This window comes from Clinocottus analis, unplaced genomic scaffold (assembly GCF_023055335.1).
Source record: "Clinocottus analis isolate CAN_PGR_092001 unplaced genomic scaffold, fCliAna1.0.p SCAF_27, whole genome shotgun sequence".
Classification (NCBI taxonomy): Eukaryota; Metazoa; Chordata; class Actinopteri; order Perciformes; family Cottidae; genus Clinocottus; species Clinocottus analis.
This window is the reverse complement of record NW_027176009.1, coordinates 4,239,868-4,256,775: the sequence shown is the minus strand read 5'-3', so window position 1 is coordinate 4,256,775 and position 16,908 is coordinate 4,239,868. Positions and strand designations below refer to the sequence as shown.

At 41.8% G+C, this 16,908-nt stretch overlaps 3 protein-coding genes across 7 annotated transcripts; all 3 read right to left on the bottom strand.

Annotated features, from left to right (window-relative positions):
- Positions 1-190: 190 nt before the first annotated feature.
- Positions 191-8,853, bottom strand: si:dkey-93h22.7 (Fc receptor-like protein 5). Its single transcript, XM_068592250.1, has 18 exons — positions 8,770-8,853; positions 8,654-8,680; positions 8,149-8,430; positions 7,721-8,017; positions 7,368-7,543; positions 4,543-4,594; positions 4,432-4,458; positions 4,195-4,321; positions 3,930-4,105; positions 3,040-3,226; positions 2,277-2,383; positions 1,915-2,187; positions 1,524-1,829; positions 1,331-1,432; positions 1,220-1,247; positions 623-665; positions 395-460; positions 191-308 (listed from the first exon to the last, which is right to left on the bottom strand). Exons 1-18 carry the CDS (start codon positions 8,822-8,824, stop codon positions 237-239), a joined length of 2,403 nt encoding a protein of 800 aa, XP_068448351.1. The 5' UTR covers positions 8,825-8,853; the 3' UTR covers positions 191-236.
- On the bottom strand, positions 5,028-7,366 carry LOC137795184 (junctional adhesion molecule C-like). 5 transcript variants are annotated; one of them, XM_068592523.1, is made up of 6 exons: positions 7,271-7,366; positions 6,827-7,159; positions 6,034-6,288; positions 5,845-5,869; positions 5,656-5,755; positions 5,028-5,256 (listed from the first exon to the last, which is right to left on the bottom strand). In XM_068592523.1, the coding sequence occupies exons 1-5, from the start codon at positions 7,359-7,361 to the stop codon at positions 5,677-5,679; spliced, it is 783 nt and encodes a 260-aa protein (XP_068448624.1). In that variant the 5' UTR covers positions 7,362-7,366; the 3' UTR covers positions 5,028-5,256; positions 5,656-5,676. The 5 variants fall into 5 exon arrangements, with proteins under 5 accessions (XP_068448624.1, XP_068448623.1, XP_068448625.1 ...); XM_068592522.1 differs by having other exon boundaries at positions 5,664-5,755; XM_068592524.1 differs by lacking the exon at positions 5,028-5,256 and having other exon boundaries at positions 5,567-5,755; positions 6,034-6,144; positions 6,235-6,288.
- A 170-nt stretch (positions 8,854-9,023) lies between the features above and the next one.
- On the bottom strand, positions 9,024-15,649 carry tmc8 (transmembrane channel-like 8). The gene is made up of 16 exons (XM_068592465.1): positions 15,451-15,649; positions 14,669-14,930; positions 13,954-14,102; positions 13,698-13,832; positions 13,555-13,607; positions 13,342-13,481; positions 13,102-13,249; positions 12,045-12,209; positions 11,812-11,963; positions 11,576-11,648; positions 11,353-11,462; positions 11,030-11,216; positions 10,425-10,582; positions 10,043-10,186; positions 9,757-9,835; positions 9,024-9,571 (listed from the first exon to the last, which is right to left on the bottom strand). Exons 1-16 carry the CDS (start codon positions 15,491-15,493, stop codon positions 9,434-9,436), a joined length of 2,136 nt encoding a protein of 711 aa, XP_068448566.1. The 5' UTR covers positions 15,494-15,649; the 3' UTR covers positions 9,024-9,433.
- Positions 15,650-16,908: the final 1,259 nt, after the last annotated feature.

The following is a 16,908-nucleotide window of genomic DNA, read 5'->3' as shown; positions in this document are numbered from 1 at the left end:
TGCTGCGCGTCAGAGGGGCGGAGTTGCGCGGCGAGGAGCCAGGAAACAAGGTCACGAGTGACTCTTATCATTATTGTTTCATCATCACAAATAATTTAAAGATATACAGACTTATTCATCGTTAAAAAAAAAAGACCTGACAGCACGGAATATCAAAAGCAGATGTTTAATCAACCACACCAACCTGATAACTTAATAAACGCCTGTTATTAAACAGTTTGAACCCTCAGGGTCTCTCATGGTTCGTCCTGCAACGTCTTCTTCTCTTTCTCAATGTCGGGCCATTCATCTACAGAGGTCTCAGATGCCTGAGGAGAGAACAGAGTTGCTGCCTTGTTAGAATAACTGGCTCACTGTTTGAATTATTTCATGATGAATTAATTTAGTTTCTAACCAGATCAAATGCATCCCCCCTGGTCGTTTCCACTAAATCCGCATTTTCATTGTACTCTGACGAATCCTGTAAGCAGAGAGAGAGAGAGAGAGAGAGAGAGAGAGAGAGAGAGAGAGAGAGAGAGAGAGAGAGAGAGAGGGAGAGAGGGTTCAGTATGTATCCTCATGGACAAGGGGCTCATGTGAGAGTGGTTGAATGGGGGAATTGGAGACAGAAATATTGACTAACCAGCTTGCCCTTACATGCATTTACATTCATCTCCAAGCTCAACCTGAGAGGAGAAACATATAGTTGTCACATATTTTAAAATGAAGGTACAATTGAAAACATTATTACAATGACATACAATGAATGAAATATAGTTTATGTGAATGGAAGTGTACATTCCACAGTTCATACACATGATGATTTGTTTCAGACTGATTCAGACACACTTATCATATTTTAATGTGACTTCTTCTGGCAACAAAAACTCATAACAAATCCAAAAAGCAGGATGAATTGAGTATTTGTATGAGCATGTCGTAAGATCATTTACATTAAAGACCATATTGAACCTAAATTATCTGTTGCTGTTTTGGACCTTTGCATTAAAGCTGCTGCGGTGGTTTTATGGCACACAACTCTTTCTCATGGCTTCTGCTATTGTGTCTTTTTATTTGCAGGTGGTGGATGAACTGTCAACATCTTATTCTTCCTCAGTAAAAGAAAGATGGAAAACTAAGTGAGGATTAAGTAGCAAAGCTCTTTTCAAAAAAGAAGGTAATTGTGAAATGTGGCCATAATGCTTTAAAAGTGTCGGAATTAAACAGAGAAATAACTCACGTAGACTTTCCTTCATTCGGCCTTCTCCCTGCAAAAAGAGTAAAAATAAATGAATTCTAGTAGCAATGAGGAGGTAGCTACACCGAATGCAAAAAGGACTCAGAAACTCACTGAACATCGCTCCAACCAAACAACAAATATAGACCAGGACGACCAGGAACGTAAAACATCCTAAGACAACTGCCACCACCGAGACGGGAAGACGATTCAGCACTGGAGGAGCAGGAAGAAGAAGAGGAGATGAAACCAGCTCTCTCCTGTCTCAAGGATGTTTTACCGGACTTAATCAGTGGATCAACTATACCTTCTTTATCCAAATACAGCTCATCGCTGCTGATGGAGCTGGTGTTGTCAAAGCTGTCTGACACTTCACAGTGGTACGTTCCAACGCCGCTCCTCCCCACAGACAGCAGCAGTATGGACTGTTCTGGAGGCTGGTTGACCACGTAGTAGAAGCTTCCCCTGTCATGTAGTAGGGTTTTGTTGAGGAACCACTGGTACCGAGGAAGAGATCCCTTTGCTGCCTTGCAGTAGAATCTCAGGCCGATGATGGCGTAGTTTTCTCCAACGTCGTAGTCGTAATGCATTATCACAGGCCCACCAACAGGGACTGTTGGAGACGTTATGGAACGGAGAGAGACATCATGAACAAAAGAAAGCAGTGTTATGTCAGCAATTTCAAATAATTCGCATACCAACTTCCAGAGGAATCCATTGACTGTATTCAATCTGGTCTCCGTTGTTTGCCTGGCACTGCAGGCATCCCAAGTGCTGGCCCAAGACCAGGGGAACCTTAAATGCTGCGATTCTCTCTTCAATTGTTATATTGGCGACCAATTCTGTCCTGTTGTACAGTGAAAAGGTGACAGGCGGAGTCCCTTTTGTTGACTGACACGTGACCTCGGCAGAATAGTTTTGAGTATCTTCCTTTAACACGATGAAGGAGATGTCAGGGATTGACACCAAGTCTGAGGGAGTAAGACGGAGGAGAATGTAATGTTTTTCAATAAAACCATTTAACGTCTATGAGCTCTGAAGGTTATTCCTGGCAGCTGACCTTTGACTGTGATCATAACTTCAGAGCTATTGGAGGTGAAGGTGTCTGTTTGATTGAAGTGGTTGGTCGCGACACATATATATGATCCGCTGTCTTTAGAAGTAGTTCTGAGGATGACACATCGTCCCGTCACTAACTTATTACTCAGCATGCCCACACTATATATATATATATATATATATATATATATATATATATATATATATATATATATATATATATATATATATATATATATATATGTATACTATTTCTCACAGTCTTCAGGTTATTCCTACTTTGCTGCTACTGAGATAAGATAAAATAAGATAATCCTTTATTAGTCCCTCAGTGGGGAAATTACAGGATTACAGCAGCATTGCTCACAAGTAAATAAAATATAAAAAAATCAAGTAATATAGACAAACAGATAAACAGTAATAAAACAAAATAAAAATAAAACAGTAAGAAGAATACAGAATAATAATACAGAATACAGAATAAAAGTACTTCTACGTATTAGATACTACACTACTACTACTACTACTACAATACTACTACTACTATACTACTATGACTATAATTCTTCTACTCTGTGACTGTTATTTACTCATTGTATTCCTTATCTTGTATGTAGTACTCCCTACCAGCTAGACTCATAATGGCAACTACTATTAACTCCCCATCAACCACCAAAGGGCCCCAGTTGTGTGTTTGTGTCAGTACGTCAGCTGCTCACAACACCATGGCCACCCCAGTAAGATCTCAATGGGATTCCACTTACCTGTTTATCAAGAGTTTGCCATCTGCAGCGTAGTGGCGAGGCGACTGAGAAACAAGCTGACTATTCAGCAGCCACTTGTAGGAGACATGATTTCCAGCGATGACGTCACAGTGAAGCTCCAGACTCTTCCCCTCGAAGAAGTCCACTGGACCGGATTGAACGTCGATCTGTGCACCTTTCACTGGCTCTGCAGCACAGATACAGAAACAGACTGAGATCTTGGTCTTATTTCAAATCAACAAGAATTATTACTGGACGGGAGGGAAGTAAAACAACTTTTCGTGTCTGAATATTATTTGTGTTGTAATGTGACTCAATGGATGGCAATGTTGTTGTTGTCTGAATGACATGTCTAAATATCTCCACAAATATTGTATGGACTGACAGACATTCATATTCCCCAGAGGATCAATCCCACTGACTTTATTTATTACTTGACTGTCCCCCAGCATCATATTACCGGGACATCATTGTACCGTTGTTGTGGTTTTAGTTATGGAAACATGGAGTAAACCAAACAGCTTGGGGGCTACCAATGGACAGGAAATGTGGAGTAACATCTCAAAGAATTTATTGAAGAGGGCCTATGTTAAATTTCCACAATGCTAATGTATTATTCTGTGAACCTTTTGTTATTTTCTGTATTTAACCAGGTAAAAGTCTCATTGGGGTAACAATCTGTTTTTTTTCAAGAGAGATTTGGCCCAGGTAAAAGTAGTTAAATAACTATAAACATAACATAGACAGTACGCCCAAGCTATGGCATATTACAAAAACATGTTGTTTGAGAAATGTTTTTTTCTCATTTTGTTGAACTTTTACAGTTACTGCTACAGTGGACACCCTGTACATCTGACATAGAATACATCCCTGGCAATAAAGAGACTCACCGATAACCTTCAGGTAGTGTGTGTAGCTGACAGTGGGCTCTATCTTTGAGTTGTTTTGAGCCTTGGCCACACACTCCAGGCTGCCTTCATGGTATAGATCGATTACCATGGGCATTATTGCAACCTCCCCGTTCAGGGAGGTGTATTCGCCCAACAACTTATTACGGTTATCCTCCCTAGAAAAGGTTAATAATTAGAGGGGTTTTCTATTATTACTCAATGCATTTTAATTCAGTGGTTAGATTTAATGTGAACAAATACTCACTTGAATAACTGCAGCAGGATAGTTTCATTCTCTGGGTAGATTGTCAGTTCACACTTAAAATCTACAACGCTTTTCACCAAAGCTTCAGAAGGGCCAATAACTTCTGGACGCCCCAGAATGGACTGACCTGTCAAAAATAAAATATAATAATCCTGCACAAACACTCATCAGAAAGAATCAGGAGCTACACAATTTAGTAAACATGTACTAACACATCAAAAAAAAAAACTGACTTACTGCTCCCATTGCTACAGAAGCACAGCCCTGTAAAGAGGAAGAAGAAATCAAAAAGTGTAATATTGTGAAACACTAAGTGTACTGCAGTGCAGTTTGTGTTGAGTAGCTTACCCAATATGACCACAAAGAGGGAAGCCAGCATTCTTGAAGAACAGTCTTTAGTTCAACTATACAGCTCGAATATGATTACGTTATGCCGTGTTATGCAGGAGTTTTGAATGGATGGTTGAGGCACTGCTGGGGAAAAACGTGCATACACACACACAAACACACACACACACACACATACACTTACACACTTAGACACTCACACACACACACACACACACACACACACACACACACACACACACACACACACACACACACAGAAACGTGCAAATGGCTGATAATGATGCACTAACCCCGCCCTGCAGTGCCTCCTCTCCTAACATCATGAGAGCAAGTAATTTACTCAGGAAAAATGTTGTGTGAGTATCAAAACAACCTAAGTTGAAGGATTTATAAGGAGATAAAGGTGTAGTCAAGCATTAATTCTTTTATTGGTTTAATTGAAGAAAAATACCAACAGCAAAACATCAGTTGACATTTTATTTATTTTTTTTAAACACATGATAGTGTACTGTATAGTTTTGCTTTAAATATAATCTCGCACTCTTTTTAGTTGAATGCTCCTCCATCAGTTTCTTACAAGCAACTTGGCAGCTGAGGAAAAGTCTTTGAGGCCCAACTTGCAGAACAACAACAATATAGCGGCAGATTTTGATAAATTAGTGAGAAGAGGTGATAAAAATGACCAAAGGTGCAGGTTCCTCCTGTGTCACACTGGGATATAGATCAGAGAGAGGGGAGCGAACAGTCACAAAGTCTTCTAGTTTATTCATGAATCAAATTGTTTCTCATACTATTAAAAACAAAACAAAGACTTCCTTCCACCATGCAGAGATGGTCAATAAAGTTACTGTGCACTGACTCGTAGGTAAATGCAAACCTTTTACAAAAAACGTTTTTAACTGAAACGATTAAATTAAATATGCATTTTTACTATAATTAGTACCAAATGACTTGTTCTACCCCAGCATTGTTACAGTTACATATCAGTTCCTTTTAATACATTATAGGAGACTAAGGGGCATGTAAAGTAAAGCATTACTGGACAGTATGTCATATGTTACAAATCATATGATTCTAAATTGGTGTGTCTATATGAGCTGTTGTGCACACCTGTATACCTGATTCAGAACATCAAACGTCTGTAGACAAATTATCGTCCTGTTTGCCTCCTGAATGGGATGTTGGTGCAGATGTTGGAAGTGCATGAGAACTAGGATAGGAAGGCACAAACATTGGTGGACAGGCTGATTTAAGTTACGGAACAATGAACTTTCTGAAATCCATAAAGACAAAGCTTACTTTGTTGTAGCGACGTGGGCGTGAGCTGCAAAAGAAATGAGAGTGGAGTCATTAGCAAGCAATTAGTATAGATTAATTTACACATTTCTAGTGGATGACTTTCTCTGTCGCACATAAATAGACATACACACACACATGTACACACACACACACACACACACACACACACACACACACTCACACACACACCTTGTTTGTGGTCAAACATCTTGTACACACAGCCTATACCCACTGCCAGCATCAAAAAAAGGAAGGAGCAGAACACTATGGTGAGGATCTCTATGGTGTTCAGAAAAACCTCTGTGGAAGAGAAAGGACAAAGCAACTGAAGTATTATGTATTGTAGAGGCAGCATGTAAGGCTTTAAAATATACAATATGTGCTTTTTACTTAGGCAGTGGTAAGTGGAGGATGCTGCTGGAGGCATGGAGTTATGGATCCTGTCTGATCGAGAATAAAAGTGTAATGTGCGACACTAAAGAGCACAAACACTCCACACAAAGAGGACGTTTATAAAAGGGCACATATGAAATGTTAAAGTGTGTCTGTATTCAAAATAAGTCGCACAAGAAGATTCATAACACTGTCAGTGCCATCTGTATGGTAAATATGAAGCTGGAGACAGCTGCTGGTTAGCGTAGCTTAGCATGAAGATTGGAAACAGGAAAACAGCTGGACTGGCTCTGTCCAAAGGTAACAAGGTCCAGCCGCTAGACCCTTTAAGCTCACTATTTCTCGCTTGTTAGTTTAACCTTTACAAAATTGAAGTGTAAAAACAATTTAATCAGCAGGAACCTTCCTGGAGTCCCCGCTGGCAAACATGTCAGCTAGTGAGCGTTAGAAGTGTTCGGTCGGGAGATTTGGTGACCTTTGGACAGAACCAGGCTAACTGTTTCCAACTGATTCCAGTCTTAATGCTAAGCTATGCTAACCAACAGCTGACTGTAGCTTATTTACTGTACAGACATCTTGAAGATTTCACCTGAGACTCGGACCAGCACGGCTTCACTCTCCACCCAGGGCCCGGAGTCGTTGTAGCTGTCCCTGGCCCTGCAGCGGTAATACCCAGACTCCTCTGGGCCAAGCTTGGCCAGAACGAGGGTTCGTCTACGGTCAGTAAAGACTCCGTGATGCAGGTCGGGTTGAATATGGGAGTCCTCATGTGTCTCAGAAGGAAGGGCAGAGTTGTTAAAGAACCAAGAGATGTAAGGGAAAGTGCCTCTGCTGACATGGCAGCTCAGCTTGGCAGCAGCCAGTTTGGAGTCAGCACTGTAGAGATATTCAACTTCCACTTTCAGGTCACCTCCGACTGGCACTGAAGGAACGAGGGGTTAGGGGGGCGAAGACAGAAAGATGAATAGAGCGAAAAATCTGGGGAGCATTAACAAAAAGACAAATTTCCTACACATGTCTGTGTAGTCCGTACCCAGTTCCAGAGTCACAGGCTCACTCATCAACTCCTGCACCTCAGTCTTCACTCGACATCGAGCGACGGCCACGTCCTGCCCGGGTATCATGGTGACAGGAAACCAGGCAACGAGGGATTGAGGCGCTGTGACAGAGCCCACTTCCTTGTCATCGACTGAAAGAGAAATGTTTACCGGAGGACTCCCTCTTGCTGACCAGCACGTCACGTTGCCCCCGGGACTGTTTCCCTCTTTGGAGACGGAGAACGAGATTCTTGGTTTTGAAACGTAGACTGGTGGAGGGACAAAGAGGGGAGAAGACGGGTACAAGGATGATACATGTTAAGCTGATGCATGGGATAGGGATGTGATGGGTTAGGCTGGAGCATAGGAATGCATGTTAGGCTGAAGGGAAAACACATCTCGCCAACATTTCAGGCAAGTGTCGTTGTTGTTTTTTTGGAACACACCTTTGACTGTCACCTGGACCTCTGAGCTGCTGGAAAATCTCCTGATGTCCTGCACCCTTGACCAAGCCATGCAATAGTAGTACCCAGCTTGCTCTGGAGTCACCTTCCCCATCACTAGCTTGTTCCCAGTGAGGAGAAGCAGGGGAGAGGTTGAAGATGTCAGTTCCTTCCTGTTGAAAAACCAGGTGTAGAAAAGGTTGGAGCCCTTTGCGACGCTGCAGCTCAGTACAATGCTTGACCCCTCGTATGCGGCTGGGGGAAAGGGTTCAGAAGTCACTCTGGTGTTTGATGGTGGAGCTAGAGGTTAGGGAATGATGGGGTGTATGGGAAGGAGAGACAGAGGTCAAGTTTGGGAGTGTCTCCAGTAAAATAAGGCGGTTCTTAAAGCTCTAACAGGATGAAAGCGTTTCTCTCTGTCTGTTACTCACTGACTACACTCAGCGCGATGCTGTTGCTGACTCCTGTGCTCCCGCGTGTCGTCGCCTTGCAGTTGTATGACCCCTCCAACGATACAGTGACCTTCAGGAAGAATGAAGCCGTTTGGTCCACTTGGAGATTAGTGACTGTGGCGACAAGGACGCTACTGTCCCGAGTCAGCTTATAGGTGACTGGCAAAGAGGAGTCAGGTGCAATACACCGGAAAGCCACCCTTGAGCCAAGGTAGGCCTTGTCAGGACCAGTCAGCACCGGGCGAAGAGAGAGCGATCCACCTGGAAGACATGAAACACTGCAGTTCAGGTGGAGCCCTGAAATTGCACCCTGACAAGTTTTAAAGAGAGAAGCTACAGCCACAAATTATTTTATTTCATTTGTATTTATTGTTATTTATTTATTATTTGTTTTGAGATCAAAGAATATCTGAAAAGTTCTGAACCAACTAAAGATCAATCAGCTGAGCGACAGACCTTACGAAGCTCTCGTGAGCAAACTTACTTATCCTGATGAAGAGACTTGCCAGAGCTGAGAAAACAACAACACATACAAATTATTCATGAATCCATCAAATTATTTATGTATGTTGCCCTTTTAAACTATGTTGAATAACTCACCCAAAATTGGCAGCAAATCTAAAGATTGTAGATTCTTCATAATAGGGCTACGCATTTATCTTTGACATGGTTTCTCCATGGCTTGGTTCAGCGTATGCACGTGTGTGTGTGTGTGTGTGTGTGTGTGTGTGTGTGTGTGTGTGTGTGTGTGTGTATGTGGATACGTATTGCGTTAAAGTATATGTGTGTTGTAAGTAGATAACATATTAGGCTGGAGGTTTGGTTTTAAGTGAGACACATGAAGCTTAAAAATGCACACACCACAAAGGTTTATTGAGCAGGATATTTAAAAATCACTCACAGTTCATTAAATTTAGGAAAAGGCACATTTTGGAACACAACTTATTACTATGGCCATCATGTGAATGATGATAAACTTACATTAAAATGCAAAAATTCATAAAGTATCAAAAAGAAAAATGCAAACACTGTTTAGCATTCACACAAGGACGTTCAAATAATAATACAATGTAAAGATTATATAAAGAATGCATCATATGAAGGTTGAAATAAGACCATTGCATAGGTCACAATTGCTTTTCTTATCTTTGTACATCATGTAACTGGAACCACCCCAGCCATCTGGCCAACTGTGGTTGCTTAAAAGCATGGCTTTACATTTAAGCTTAATAGTATATTAAGTCTGGGGATGGACTTTAATCAGTTAGTATGCCGAAAGGGGGGTCCTTGGTTGAGGAGACGGGTCCTCTTCGATGGCTGCAGAACACGCTCTCTGTGGTTTTCTCTGATGTCTGAGCATCGTGGCATGCTGTTTTACCAGGAAACGCTTATCTGAGCTGCTCTGTGAGAGAGAAGCCAGACACATTTAACAGCATTGCATGCACACAGGTAAACTAGAAAAGCATAACAAACCAATAGACATATGAAGTATTCACTAACGACAACCAAATCAACTGCAGTAACTCAAATATCTTCTTTCTGTGTCTGATTTGTAAGTATGTAAGTGTTTGATGACATGTGACTTACCATAACCAGCATGTCTTTCAGTCTCTCTATGGCCTTTTGATTGGCTCGTCCCCGTGACAGATAGGAGGTTAAGATTAAACTTCGGAGCAGAATCAAGACCAGCAGATCAGAAGAAAGTTTGCATCCATTGAAGATTATCACTTCCACACAACATGTTTACAACTGTACACTCAGTGTTTCTCGTTCTCCTCTCAACATAGATTTTAATTGTTTTACTTCAAACTGGAAGAATTCAACTCACTGCAAATACAGAGCCAGCGTTTGCACAAACCTGTTACATACTTACATCTCAGCTAGTATGAGCGGCAGGACAAAGGCCTCAGAGGCCAGGTAGCGGAGCGTGGTCTGTGCCGGGCTTGGGAGGCTGTTCACACACACTCTTGTCACATTAAATACAGTTTCTCCATTTCCAAATGGACCACAGGAGGACCTGAAGCAAGAGGATAAAAAATTGGGTAATGAGCTGCCGAGTGCAGAGAAAAGTTAAATACAAATGAGATATTTCCTTCTCGTGCTAACAGGTAAGATGTGCCTTTTTTACATAATATATTTAATTAAATAACTAAAGAAACTAAGAGGGTGCATTTAAAAACATACTTTTAAATGTAGATGGTATGTCAACATGTGAGTCAAAAGTATTAGAAATGAAATTAGAGTAAAAGAAGTACATGTATTCGTCCTGTGTGGTTTCTGTCTGGTAGAGGTTGAAGCCCAGTGTGGTTGCAGCCATTAGGAGGCCGAGCAGCAACATGAAGTGGAATAAAACGGAGGAGCTGGAGCCTCGAAACATCCTCTGCTCTGCCACACAGCACCGCAGAACCGTGAACTGAAGACAATGTGAGAGAGAAGGACGTGGACGTTGCTGGAAAATGTGTACCTCTTGTCACAACTCCATTGAATCATGGACCATGAACTGGATTAAATAAGAGCCAGGAAAGTAGAGAATTTGAAGAAAGCTGATGAACTTTCAAACCATATTTCAGGCCAGACTCAAATCTCTAGAATGTGACGAATGTACAGATTACTTAGAGGAATAGTTCGACAATTTGGGAATCTTGCTTGGATACCACTCACATGATGTTAGATATGAAGCTCGAGCCAAGAGACATTCAGCTTAGCTTCGCATAACGACTAGACACAAGGGGAAACAGCTGGCCTGGCAAACTATCTCTGTCTCACATTCGTCCATACATTTTATGTTAATAAGTGAGATTCAAGAGATACAAAGAGAGTGATGTGAGTTCAGGTCCACAACTCTCACGTCCCGGGCAACCTTTTGGATGTAGAAGGTGGCCATCAGTGTGACCGTTCCTATCAGAGGCAGCAGAGGGCAGTAGTAGACTCCCACCCAGGACACCGTCTGACTGTACACCAGATCCAACACTTTGAAAGGGATCAGGAAGCGCTGGTTCCCCAACAACCGGGCCAGCAAGGATGAGGGGTACTTCTCCTGCAGCAGCCTGTTCGTCAGAGGAGCGTTCATGGAGCTTGACAACTTACTAACTGAGCTTCATTCATTAGCCAAGCTCTTCCAAACGCATTGATATTTGTATTCAAACCACAATGTTGAAAAGGAGTGAAAGGGTACAAACTCACTTCCTGGGGTAGTTCAAGAGAAAGGCGTTGCAGAAAGTGGCGAGGAAGTTGAAGATACACAGCTTGTACATCTCTCTACCAAACATGTTCTCCCTGCAGTGAAAGGAAGACTGTAAAAGGAATACACAAATATAAAGGGATTAAACACACAATTAAAATCATTGATCGGACATCACAGAGCAGTCTCCAGGACAGTGAAACATAAATCTCAGCCTCAACTCACTTGCTGATGATTTGTTGTTGTGAAGATGAAAAATAAGTAGATCCCCAGTGAGGCCAGCTTCAAGAAGATGCTCCTGAAGAAAAGACCAGTGTAAACCAATGGCCTCAATGTTGAAGCATTGGACACCACTTGTGACTGTATAGTCAGGTGTGTGTGTGTGTGTGTGTGTGTGTGTGTGTGTGTGTGTGTGTGTGTGTGTGTGTGTGTGTGTGTGTGTGTGTGTGTGTGCACCGTACCTCACAAGAGTGGCATTGACCTGCATGGTGAACGAGTAGTCCTCAAAAAATGAGATCTTGCGGAAAATGTGAGGGAGGAGCAGGTTGACAAAGGTGATGGTGATTGGAGGGAGGTACTGGAGGACCAGGCTGACCAACCAGTAGTGCCCAGTCTGAGAAACACAGTCAGATGTGAAAATCTATATTCACCAAATCCAGGACCCACTGGAACAGAACCAGCATCAAAGTCTCACCTCGTTCTGCGATGTTTTGGTGGCGAAGTAGATGAGGAAGAAGGCTCCACCCAGCAGGGACAGAACGAGCAGGTTGAGGACAAACCTGAGCAGGTAGAGACGCGCCCTGTGTCCAAGTGTCCTCTGAGCCTGGCGCAGAGAGAAACTCTGCTCCTCCAGGAACAGCTGAGGATGAACAGAGAGAGGAGCGTCGCCAGTGTTTTAATTCAATCAGAATATTTGAACATATATAGTACACCTTGAAGAACTAGAAAGTAAGACATGCGTTGGGAAAGTGTGTACGCTTTTCTGTCAGAGGCCCAGAGGAAATGCTTGATGATAAGAGCAGTGTATTTGTTTCTTTTTAAAATGAGTTTTTCACGTTCATATTTCCCTTTTGAGCCGGTACCACAAAGAGGTTAGAAACTTTCAACCATTGATTTCTAAAGCAGGCATCACTATTTCCTCATCTGCCTCAATGTTGATGCATGGGACACCAGTTGTGACTGTATAGTCAGGGTTGTGTGTGTGTGTGTGTGTGTGTGTGTGTGTGTGTGTGTGTGTGTGTGTGTGTGTGTGTGTGTGTGTGTGTGTATGTAAATACATCGTTTTGAAAGCTGGGTTGGAAACTCGTTTTCATCAGCCATTGCTAATAAAATAAAACTGCTTGCTGTAAATAAAGCTGTAACTGTAAACTACTATGTTTCACACTATTTTGGTACATAGTACCAAAATACTAAGTGTTTTAAAATAAAAGTGTTTTATGTACCAAAACAAGGCATCTGCATGTTTTCTCAACCCACCTTGTCAAGTTTCACCTCACCTGAAAAGGTGGGTTGAGAAAACATGCAGATGCCCCCTTACAGGGCATGAAGGGTCACTGAATAGTTTGATTGTGAAAGTTTGAGGCAAGACATATCCATTGAACACAATGGACCCAACATTATATGCAGGATGGGAAAAAGCCAAAGGGCAATACATTGGACAGATTCCCTATTTGACCAGCATTTGGCCATAAACTGTGGTGAACTGGAGGAGCGCCATCATGCATGTTGGTAATATGTGCTCATCACTTCACCTTGACATCGTTTCTGATGAAGCAATGTTTGAGAGTGGCTGCAGCCGGGTCCAGGATGGCAAAGTCCCAACCACAAAAGATCTTGTAGCTCACGTTCATACCGTAAGGCTTTCCGAGCATCCAGGTGTGCTTGTAGCCAACCGTCGTTCTATCAAAGGAGTTCACAGGTGCAATACTTAGGAACGTTAGGAAAATGGATATCGAAACGTATTGTTCTTTTGCAGTTCTTTCCTCACTGACCTACGGACCACCAGGATGAGACTGAGGAAGAGGATGATGAGCATTCCAGCGAGGTACAGCAGCGGTGTATTCAAGCACTGCAAATTCAGGGAACCACGAGTATAGAAACCAAAGAAGACTGGAGAACGATCCAGGTAGCCCTGTAGAAGGAAGAAGATATATTATATGAAAGATGTATAAAACATACAAACACACAAGCAAACAAACCCTCACCGATCCCAGGAAGAAGTCCAGAACAGAATCTTTGCCTCCAAACTTCAAAGGCTCTGTAACGTCGCAGAGAACAACACACCATTGTTTATGCAGGAGTCTCCATTGAGTTGTGCTGGATGTACTTTAACATCATTGTGACTCACCACTGCTGTTGCTCCTGCCATAAAATGCTGTCGGCCCCAGAATGAAACCACAGACAAGAGCACAGTGAAGTAGGTTCAAGAAAAACAGATATCTGTGAAACACAAAGTAGGCCTTCACGCCCACTCCAAACCTGCCTGGACCAGAACACTGAGGGTTAGAGTTGTAAATGATGTTTGGGTGAAATAATACAATCATGGCAATGCAATACACTGGAAACTAACAAGAGGCCAAACTAGTCCTCATCATAATCAGTACCTTCGATGGTGTGGAGAGTGTGCAGCCATGGCAACAAGCCTGATAGAGCTCCTCTCATTTGTGCCCAAACCCTCTTCCTGTTGATGCTCTGGCTCCGCCTCCAGGACTCCCAAAAACCTATATTGCTGATTTGCATTTTCCTCCTTTCCCTAATGAGCAGAGTAATCATGATATTTCATCAATGCCTTTTTTTATTTTAACATGTTAAACCCTGAGCATGAAAACACTTTAAACAAAATACTTTAAACACTTAAAAGCTGAATATAACATTTAGAAAAGGGGGGCGAACAAACTCTTCCTGATTAATATTTGAACATATTTAAAGGTAGTTGCTGTAAATTGTCTTCTGTGGCTGTGAAGCAGCTTTCAAAAGTTACCCTGTTGACATCATAGTGATGTCATCACCAGGGTTATTTTCCAATGGGACTCGAGACACTGAGAGTGTTCTCCCATGTAACATCATCTACTGGTACAGGAACCTCCCAGTTAATCTTTATTGGTCACAGGAACAAGATCGTTGGACAGAAACAATTGCAACTCCAGAACCTTCATATTTATATATACAACCTGTCCCTAACCCAAAAGGCAACGGAGGTCTGTAATGACCCATCCAAGGTCTAACTAGTCACGAAAAAAACACAAAGTTAGAAAAAGTAATTTGTGCCTTCGGCTGTGTCTGTGCTAAACAGCAACATATTAGAATGACCTCTCCCACCTGGCGTCCCTCTTGCCCTGAATACACATGACCAGGTTCCTGAGCGGCTGTGTAAAGGCCTTGTCTTTGGGCCCTCTGGACAGGAGGCCGTTGCTGATCCTCTCCCCCGCGTCTGGGCCACCCTGGTCGGCCTCGTAGGTTTCCCAGAGACCCTGTCTGTCCTGCTTGGGCCGGCTGGCCTGGATGCTGGGCAGCTGATCAAATATCTCTGTCTGATAGTACTCACAAGAGTCCGACGACACGGTGGAAACAGTGCTCTCATCTGCGGTGAGAACACATGAATGTAGATCACAGCGCATATTTACTTGACGTTTTTACTTAGCTCAGTATTTGTTACAGGTTGCAACCGTCGTAAGGCCCACTTTTATCATAAATCTGCAGATAATTTTCTAAATAAGGCCCACGGTCACATCCTCAAAGTTTTGTTTAGTCTGATCCACAGTGCAAAACTCCAAAAATATTCAATTTATAATGATATAAAACAGAGAAATGTTTACGTCTGAAAGGTTGGAACCAGGAAATGCTTGACATTTCTGCTTAAAAAAATTATCATTAAATTCCCAACACTTGTAATTACATTTATTTTGAGTTTTTAAACATACTTACTTACTGGAGAAGCATATGCATATGCATTTGCATGCTTTCCTTTTTTGATTTTGTTTTACCTCTGTATCTAATGTCAGTAGTGTCTAATAAGCTCAAGTATTTAAAATCATGTCACACCTCTCGCTCTCACACACACACACACAGAAAGGCACATTTTTGTAAAATGTTTCTGTTACCTGACAGGAGTCTCATGAAGTTGACAGCATTGTGCTCCACCATTTTATCCTGCCTTCACTTCCTATAATATAACAAATCTTCACAAACCAATCTACTCACTTTCTATGAAACGCAAGTCGACAAACATCTCCACCAAAGCTACAACTCAAACTGAAAAACGTTACTTCCCCAATCTGCATCTAAACATCCTGCTTTGCACACCATCAATGTCCTCTTGAAGTGAAGACCCTGGAGGAGCTGATCTGGAGTTAGTGTTATTCGTAAAGTCCTGTTGGTATACGGTTCACTTTCTGGCCGGTAGAGCAGATGTCAAATCTGTCCACGCAGACTGCGTCTAAATTTGACAGCTTACAGGAAATCACATGACAGGATGCAAAACCACCCATTGCATTGGTGTCTGAAGCTATCACAAATCATTTCCCAACATAACAAGAAATGCCCTCCCATATTCGCCACACTTAGAAAAACAAACAAGTGACAAAATGTTGAAGGAGATAATTTCATGGTTATATTTCATTGTATTACTGGTTGAGTAGCCTGTCAAATGATTTATTAAGCATTCAAAATCTATTTTAAGATGACTTTTTACAATGTTTGTGAAATCCAATAAAAACAATGCTAAATAAACATTGGGTTTAAAATGAATCCGTGCATTTGGATATGTAATGTTATTTGCCACCATTATTAACGATTGCTTTGAGGTGTGGAAAGTCAACTAAGACAAAGAATCAGGTAAGAAGACATCTGTCTTTTTCACTGAATCTTTCCGCTTGACAATATTTGACATGAGCCACACTCGACAGTGTTTCATTATCTGAGATGATCAAGCAGAGAGGCTTTTTCCACCCACTCACACCACAGAGACATTTGAGGGTACCAGTCAGAACCATTTACAAAGAAACATGAGCAAGGGCTTCATTTCTTAGCAGCTCGACATTCATACTTTCAATTATGCTGATACTTTCCACTCTAATCCCAACGTTCTGTGTTTGGATCAGCCAAACTTCTGTCAATACCCAGAACATATGGACACATCAGGTTTTACTTAACATTTAAAAAATAATGTCCCTCCTTAGAAGAAACAAGATTGTGCTCATGTCGCAGATGAGCTATGCTAAGTAAGGGCCTTTTCACTGGAACTACACTGTTGTTACTAATTACATGAAAGATGGCTCTATTCCAGTGACCCAGTAAGCCACAATAGTGAGACAGTGAGTTAACATAAACAATATAAAGATCCTGAAATGGAAGCAGCTAAATGGAATTCAGACATCCTTTAATTGATCATTTTCTTTTGTTGTTTGTCCTATTTTCACATGCAAGAGTGTTGCGGTTGCAGACATATTTAGTTGTTGCATTCTTTTTAAAGGGAAGTCAAATGAATGGATAAGGTGTGGCAGGTAATGCAAACAACCTCACACAGGGTACTCAATTGTTTTTGTTATTTTAAATTTAGC